Here is a 9,118-nt window from a genome sequence, read left to right as displayed (position 1 = left end):
ACAGCAAGCTGGTGAGCCAGAGTATGTGAATTGGCAAAATCAAGTGTGATACTGTGCTCCAATATATGTAAGATGGAGACAGCTTCTGGCCTCCACATGAATACAAACACGTGCACCTACACATAAGTGAACATCCACACATATGCAAAAAAATGTTATATAAAGTACTAATTCATTCAAGCTTTTACTATAAGCAAACAGTTTACTCACTGTAAAGAAATAAAAGCAATTAAAAAAATTTCTTTCATGCATGTAAAAAACCAGAATGACTTGCTTGGCAGTTCCCATGACCAGGGTAGATATTTAAATTTGTTCCATCAAAACATGGGTTGAAATTGTAGCTAGAGTCTATGGTTAGTATGTGTAGTCCATGACAATCCACACCCAAACAAATAAAAAAATATAATATTCATAATAAAATTATGTAAAGAAAAGCAAAGAGGTTAAGGAGGGGAGAGAGGAGGAGAGGAGCGACAGGGGCATTTATTTTAGCTCTGTATGTTGTAAGCTGAAGTAACAGAGGACAAACACTTCCTGGCTGAAGAAAGAACGATGAATTACAGATGGTGGAGGCTGGAGACGTGTGAGGAGGCACAGGGCCGGAAGTCAAACAGCAAAAGAATTATATTCATTTTAGAAATGGAAAAGTTTATGGGATACATTTCTGAATCCCCTTCAGAAGCTAGTAAAATATATTTTTCTATGTTTTCTCCAGCTTTTAAAACTCTACAGATGCAAGTGTGTGATAAAATGTGAAAATTAAGTATTGGCAACTAATTATGTTCTCGGCAGAGTTAATTGTAAAGGTAGACAAAGGTGTGCAGCTTCTGCTTGGCTAGATATTTATGGGTCTAGACAAAGCAGAAGGAGCCCTCAGGATTCTTTACAAATCTGGTATTTAAAGGAATGGCAATGACTGTTAGATGTTTTGGCTCCTGTCTTCTGGTATTCATTCTGAAAGATTTATAATCCTTTTGGGAGTGTGGTCAGTGACAAGAGTCGAAGGAAATCCTGAAATGTGGAAAAACTAACTTTTCCTAATATAAAACTGTTCTAAAAAATCCCTCAAACCTGTGAATATGTTTCCAGATTTTCAGAAAAAGTTGATTTATAGATTTTTTTCTATAAGGCTCTAACTTCATATCAATAAATTTGAACCTTTTCTTTGATTCTGACATTGGTCTAGAAATAGATAATTCAGAAGAATGTATGATCGCACCTTTTGGGTGCTTGTTATAAACAATGGATTTTAAACCCACATAAGCTGCTGCGAGTGTGTGAGTAGCACAGCACTCAAGAGTAGAGACAACCCTAGATGGAATAAAGACTGAGCCAAAGAGAAACCCTAAACCCTACCAAACAAAAGAGAAGCAGATCCAGAAAAATCTGGATCATGTGCACCAAGAATGTCCCGACAGAGCATTCTGGATCCTTGGAGATATTTTGGGGTGAGGGGGCTGTGACCGTGACTAGATACTCTATCCTATGTCACCTTCTCTTCCTCAGCCATGACCAAGTTATTTTACCTGCAGTCATTGGTTTGAATTCCCAAACACCCAGTAGGAGAAACTTGTTAGGAGTGTTCAGATTGCTCCTGGGACATCCTGATGCCATTTTAACGATGAAAACACAGCCATGTCCAAGGAATTCCTTCCTTTCCTGCCTTCACTCTTTTTTGTATTATTCTGCTTCCTTTACCAGCCAAAGGACTGGATGATACTCATACCCACTCCTCCTTGTGATTACTGATTGCTTTTCTGCCCTTGTTTTCTAGATGGGAAACAGAAAGCAGTAGAGTATCCTGCCCTCAAACAGTGGAGTTAATAAGGAGGGGAGGACTTACCATTTCACACCTTAAAGCTGGCTGTGGGTAAATGGTGCCCACCTTCCTCTTGCCAGTCAGGAGCAAGAGAGCAAAGCTATAAAACAACAGACTTTACATGTAGGTGCTGAACTGCTTTTGTAATGCTAAACCTCCTCTTCATACAAGGGTGGTTTGGATTACCTCAAGAGAGGAAATGTGGCCAGCACCACCTCTCCACTTTTTAGAAGCACAGGGCATTTTCTTAGGACAAACAAGCAAAAATCTAAACATTCTCCCCTCAGCCTTTGATTAAACCTTTAAATAACCCCCTCTTAGTTTCTTGTCTTAAAGCAATAAATTGTTTTAACTTCTCACTGAGGAACTGTGTACATGCATGTGTGTGACCTGAAGGAGGCCACTTGCTGTTTGCCATTTCTGTGAAGCCTTTATGTATTTTCCATTACATAAAATTGCATCTTTAAATGTTAATTTTAATATTTATATATTAAAATATGGATAAGTAGAAAATACAAATGTATCATAAATACATGTTTTAATGTGAATTTGTAGTATTGATAGTCTCTATTTTCTACATCTGATGGTCTGCTTTCTGAAGCTTTGACACAATATCAGGATTTATTAAAGAAAAGACATTTATCTCGCACCATTTTGGAAGGTAGGAAGTCATCCAATATCAGGCCCTGGCATCTAGGAATGGCCTGCTTGCTGTGCCCATGGGGTGAAAGGCATCCATGGAGAGAGGTTATACTCATGTTAACTAATCCACCCCACACTGGCATTAAACCCCTCATGGAGGAAAGGTCCTCATTGCCTCACTAATTTCTCGGGTGTTATATTTTTAATTCTGAAGAAGGGCAGTTTGTCACTGCCCTCCACCTATGACGAGTCTTGATGTTTCTCTGCTGAGTCATTGAGTCACTCAGGCATGCAGGTCCGGGGCCTTCTTTGTGCTGTACACCTCAGGTCTTATAGAACCAATTTCTGATTCCACATAGCCCTAGATGCACCTAATCTATGTCCTGCTGTTCTGCTGCATTCCATGTGGTTTCCTGGTGTAGGAGGGTCTTCTGTCTATATGTTACTTTCATTGGTTAAATAAAGAGACTGCCTTGGCCTAGCTGATAGGGTAAACTCAGGTAGGTGGGAAAGACAGAACAGAATTCTGGGAGGAAGAAAGCAGAGGCAGGCAGAGAGCCACCCGCCATAAAGCTGCCAGGTCAGACATGCTGAATCTCTCCTGGTAAGCCACAGTCTCGTGGTGATATGCAGATTATTAAAAATGGGTTGAATCAAGATGTGAGAGTTAACCAATAAGCGGCTAAAACTAATGGGCCAGACAGTGTTTAATTAATACGATCTCCGTGTGGTTATTTCAGGTGTATGCTAGCCGGGAGGGATGGAACAAGGAGCCCACACCCCCATTTACAACAGTTTCCCTCTCCTTTGTGTGTCTGTTCTAGACTGTTCCATGTACACAAATGAAGGAAAAACAATTTTTTTCCTCTATGTTCACACTGAAAGTCAGCATAAAAGACTTGTGTGACTTCAAAGAGTGTGAGTATTTCCCCAATAGGTGAGCAAGCAACTCTGTAACAATGGATGCCTCTTCTGAAACTGAGTGATTTCATTGGAGGCTCTCCAAGATGAAATGTTCTCAGATGGCTTCCGAGGCCCATGCAAAGGCCAGCTATGATCCCTGCTTCTCACTGGTTATAAACAGGATTCTCACAACACTCCCATCAAGTCTGATGAACTTTCTATAACAGATCACAGGCCTTAGGAAGACATACTCACTTGTTGCTCTAGTTTGTTTTCTATTGCTATGATAACTACCATGATGAAAAGCATCTCTGGGAGGAAAGAGTTTATTACAGCTTAGTGTCCACCATGATGGGAAGACAAGACAGAAACCTAAAGCAGGAACCTGGAGGCAGAAACTGAATTAGAAGCCATGGAAAAATACTACTTACTGGCTTGTTTATGACTTGCTCAACCTGCTTCCTTATACAACCCAGGATTATTTACCCAGGGAAGATACCACACACTGAGCCCTTTCACATTAATCATCATCAATCATTAATCAAGAACACCCCATAGACTTGCCCACAGGCCAGTCTGATAAAGGTATTTTTCTCAGTTGAGGTTTTTGCTTTCCAGATGACCTTAATTTGTATAAACATGACAAAAACTAGTCAGCACACTGGTTTATTACAATTAATATGTTCCGATACCCATGAAGAGCTGTATTGGGCAAGGGTTTCTAGGCCCTTTCTGTGCATACTCCTTTCTTTCCAGAAACACCATATTCTTTGGGATTTTTATGGAGACTGACTAATGAAATTATTGGCCCTTTATGGTCAGCTTAACCTCCAGGCTTGCTCTTCTTCCTAAAGCTAATTGGTAGAGCTGAAAACCCTAGACCTTAGGGTTACCTTTATCCTCGTGAGGACAGCCAGAATCCTGACCTGAAACAGAGGATATCAACCAACTTAGTAACATGGAAAAGACATTTAACACTTCGAAGATTATAAAGATTGAAGAATTATGTGTCCGAAAAGTGGACAAATACCAAAAGCATGCATTTCTCAATCTTTGTAAGAGAAATGTTCAGAGGTAGATTGTGTTTCCCAGTGCACTAATCCAGAACTGGGGTGAGGGCATTTACTACCTCAACATAACACTTCCATCCTCTAGTCACTCTTCTAAGGTGTGCCCCACGGACTCTCTTTAATGCCTGCTATCACGCAGTGTTGTAGCTGTTTAAAGGAGCCCCACTCTAAATGTTGGCGCTTAACTGGAGAAACATTTTACGATGCTCTGTGTGGCGTTCCCATGCTTTGGCTCACCATAATTCATTTAACAAATTATAACCCACTCAGAGAACTTTTAAAAATTTTATGTGCTGTGGTTTCGGAGACACATTTCCTAGCTTGTGGATTTGTCTGTATGGGAATGTGGCTTTATTTAACTATTACATGGTATTGCATCTTCCTAGGGGGGGAATCAGACAGCAACAGTGATTGCTTTGTGTTCCATGAGGGATTTCAACTTAGCTCAAGAGACCTGTCAGCTGGCAATTAGAGATGTTGGAGGACTTGAAGTCTTAATAAATCTACTTGATACAGATGAAGTCAAATGCAAGGTAAGGACTTTGTCATGATGGCTGAGAGCCCTGGGTCCCTCACAGCTCTCTCGGAAGCTCTGGATGGCTAACACATACTTTGCTCTCATTTGTCGTGTACTATGATTGTTGATGATCTGTAACTGCGTTTTTTTGTTCTCATTTTCTTCTTTATATTTCTACTATCTGCTTGTGTTTCTGAGAGGAGAAATGTCTGTTTATATAAATAAAGGAAAATGTAGAGGGTGTGTGTAACCTCCAGGGATGGAAACTTTTTCTTAAAAACCTTCATTGAGGAAGACTTTTAGGTTAGCTTAGACTTTTTAAAAAGAAGTACTTGGGTATATATTAAAGCCTCATTCATCTGTCACTTTCTTTCCCCCACATAGATTGGTTCATTAAAAATCCTGAAGGAAATCAGTCATAATCCTCAAATAAGACGTAATATTGTTGACCTTGGGGGCTTACAAATTATGGTTAATATACTCGATTCTCCACACAAGATTCTCAAATGTTTGGCAGCTGAGACAATTGCAAATGTGGCCAAGTTCAAGAGAGCCCGACGGGCAGTAAGACAGCATGGAGGCATCACCAAGCTGGTGAGTACCACCATTACCATCTTCAGATTCTAACAGACACCTATACAGCCCTATCTTATGCTCTGGAAACCATTATGTGTGACCTGAGGGTCTTTTTTATTTTTTGGCAACATGTCTTTAAGAACGATGTCCACGTATTTACATTAGCAAGAGCCATAAATGAATGTTCAGCCTTGATTTTCAAATAGAGAATTTAAAAAATATTGTCATCTAACAGGATCCACTGAGATAATAAGGAGGTGGAACTACCAAGGTGACAGAGAGATGCCTACTCTCTGTGAGGCCCTGGGCTTAATTTCTAGGGTGATAGAGAGATGTGGCACCTGTAGAAATGGGGTGGGGAGAAAAGAGGGCAGAGGACAGGGGAGGAGAAGAGGAAGAAGTGACAAGGTTCGTGGTAGGAGATAGGTTTGGTAGCTCCAGCTTCTGATATGGTGATTCACATCAGGACTTTCCTCCATACAGTCAAACTGCATTGTTAGAAACAACTGAAGGCAGCCTAGGTATGTATAGCTTTTATCAAGTGAAAGTTATCTATGTGCTTCTGAGAAGCACCTGTATTCAGCAACAGCATTGTGTTTTGGAAAATTAGCAATAGCAAAAGGAGAAGCTATATGTTAATTAATATTATATAAAATCATAACAGGATCAAATAAATTGATATCAAATTTTAGAGAACTGCTCACCACATATAAATCTATACATACAATTAGAAATATACACAAAGAGATGGTCACAGAGGTATCTCTGAGTGACTGCTGAGTTTTCAGAGGAAAGCTGTAGAAACAAAGAAAAAACATGAATTTCCTCTTGGATTTGTCAATTTGTCTTCTGCATATAAGACTTTCTTTAATCATTGTGAAAAATGATTATTTCAATAGTTACCATCAAAAGAAAAAGCTTAAACTCTTATCTTGTCAGCAAAGACTTTAGAAAAATAAAAATCAACATTGGGAAAGAGTGATAGCTAAGTGAATAGGAGTGCCTGCCTGTCATCAACCTGACAACCTGGGTTTAATCCTGGAACCCATACGATGAAAGGGATGCATGAATTCTCACATATCGTCCTCTGGCCTGAGTGTACACAAACACACACACAGAGAGAGAGAGAGAGAGAGAGAGAGAGAGAGAGAGAGAGAGAGAGAGAGAGAGAGAGAGAGAGAGGGAGGGAGAGAGAGGAGAAGAAATTAAATATAATTAAAAGCTTTAAAAGTAAATGTAATATAGAAATGCAAGAGTCTGCTGGTGCTGTGTCTACCCTGGCTTTTGTTTTACTGGCCATGTCCACTGCTACACTTTAACAAGGATGTGTCTTACCCATCTTACTATCTTCCACACCATTTGGAGCTGTACCATATAAACTACACATAAAGGTTGGTGCATATCTGTTGGATGATTCTTATTTCAATATGTGTGTGTGTTATTTTATGGTTCTTGCGTTTAATATTAGGACCTCATACAAATGCTTTCCTACTGAGCTGAATCTCCTGTCCAAAATTAAAAAATATACAGTGAGAAGTGGTGTGTTCAGATATCTACTAAAAAGAGGCTCAGTGTTTTCACTTGTAATCAATGGAGTACTATAAAGTATAATTGCTTCAGAAGTGAGATAGTTTTAAGACTGTGAAGGTAGGTAAACATATGGCTTGAGCATTGACAGAGACAGAGGTTTGGGGTCTGTGGATGTTAGCCGTGTAATTTCTGTACAGTTCTTTCAGCTCTCCCTTGTTAATTTTTTTTATAATGATTAAGGATGTTGTAACTGCTCAGGGCCATGCTGTACAACTCTGAGTACCAGAATTCAGATCTCAGCACCCATGTAAAGCTGAACATGGCAGTGTGTGTCTATAATCCTAGTACTCCCATGGTGAGATTGAATGTGGAGAGAGGAGAATCCCCAAAAGCTTTCAGACAAGCTAGATGGCATACACTGCAGTAAACAAGAAACCTTACCTTGAATAAGATGGAAGTGAGGACTGACACAGGAGGTGTCTGTCTCTGACCTTGTCCTCTGACCTCCACAAATGCATTATGTCATACCCATGCTTTCACTTACAGATGAGCACACACAAACCCACATGTATACATACTCAAACACACTATACACACATCAAACATACACACATTTTTTCATATTTAAATGTTGGAAGAAATGCAATAATTACCGAGTATCAAAATACATGGTGGAGCTTTCCATTGAAATGAATTTTATCACTTATAAGAATGAAAAAATAAACACAGAATATGGGCCTTTGAGTCTCACAGCACATTTGGGAACCTAGTATTTATCCAATGGGACTAATCCAATAAGATAATGGCTCTCATTTCAATGTGATTTCAAATAGTAGCCAAATTAGGAATAGAAATTTGATCAGTACTGGATGACTGAGTTGGACTGAGTTGAGAATGTGGTAGTGTGTGCAGGGTACAAACAGAAATAAATGCATGTCTATGACTAGGAATATACCACAATTGAGTAGTGGTAAGCATCAAACAAGGAGAACACGGGTATCTAAAGCACTGTGTGCATGTTAGGTGTTTAGCTGAAGCCAGCCAGTCTTGGGAATGGTGGAGAAATAAAAGAGGGTTGAGCAGTCAGTTCTAAAAAGGAGAAAGTCAGGAAAGGCTGGAGAGAGATGTTGCTTGAGGGCTTGTGGAGGGTGTTTGCTATACAGACACACCACGAAGGACATTTCAGGAAGATGAGGCCAAGTTTGACAGGGCAGTTTTCAAAGTTGCTATTGGTTTAATGTGGCCAGATCCATGGCAAGAAGGCTGAAGTGGTGAGATAAAGATGAAGGGTGTGCTTCTCACTGCAGGGCCTTATCCAAAGAGTTAGGGGGAACTAAGTGGTTTGGACTTTAGAGGGATAATGAGAATAACTACCACAGACAAGACATTGCAAGGCTCCCTGCCTTGTGCCACCGTCTTAGAATTCTCTTTCTGTGTGTGATTCCCTTCTTGTATGTCACAGCTGAAAGCAGTGGCCATATTTCTTGCCTTCCACTACCTGTACCCCGTTGCCCTTTGAGAACTAGCTAAATAAACCAAGAATTTGGAATTGAGATTGAGACCCTGCTTAGGAGTGGGTATCCTGTTCTAAATTTGGTCTGGGTGGTTGTGACTGCGTGGTGAATAGTCATGAGGTTTGGCCAACAGTGGAAGAAGAGTGGATGTGTAAACAGTGATTTCTACCTTCCCAGATAAAGGCCGTGAGCCCAAAGAATGACAAGTACCCTGGCTTTAATTCCTCCACAGGGCATCCTGACCTACTGCTGTGTTCCTTTAGTAAATTGTTTCCCCTTAATGGCTTTGGTGACTTTGGTCATTACAAAGAAAAAAGGAGGACACTGGCAATTTAGTTTAATGGGTTCCATTAACATACATGCAAAGCTGTGCCCTCCCCCATGGTATTAAGAGTAGTAAACCATCTGACTTGCTTTTCAGTCTTACTGGCTTTGGAGAGCTTGGGTTTCTAAAATACTGGCGGTGATAATATGGATTATAATAGTATTTTTAGTTTTTTGCATGTACAGTCTAGGCAAGCCTCAAACTTATTAACCCAGATTGATC

The 9,118-nt window shown here is 40.0% G+C and overlaps 1 protein-coding gene across 1 annotated transcript in view; it reads left to right on the top strand.

Annotated features, from left to right (window-relative positions):
* Positions 1–4,847: 4,847 nt before the first annotated feature.
* LOC130886082 (outer dynein arm-docking complex subunit 2-like) overlaps positions 4,848–9,118 on the top strand; it is a 119,547-nt gene continuing 115,276 nt past the window's right edge. The window contains exons 1-2 of the mRNA XM_057787985.1: positions 4,848–4,967; positions 5,336–5,545. Of these exons, the coding sequence (XP_057643968.1) occupies positions 4,860–4,967; positions 5,336–5,545 (318 nt within the window). The 5' untranslated portion in view covers positions 4,848–4,859. The remainder of the gene's footprint in view (positions 4,968–5,335; positions 5,546–9,118) is intronic.

Source organism: Chionomys nivalis, chromosome 13, assembly GCF_950005125.1.
Source record: "Chionomys nivalis chromosome 13, mChiNiv1.1, whole genome shotgun sequence".
Taxonomy (NCBI): Eukaryota; Metazoa; Chordata; class Mammalia; order Rodentia; family Cricetidae; genus Chionomys; species Chionomys nivalis.
The sequence above is the reverse complement of the archived record's forward strand: the minus strand, read 5'-3'. Positions and strand labels throughout refer to the sequence as shown.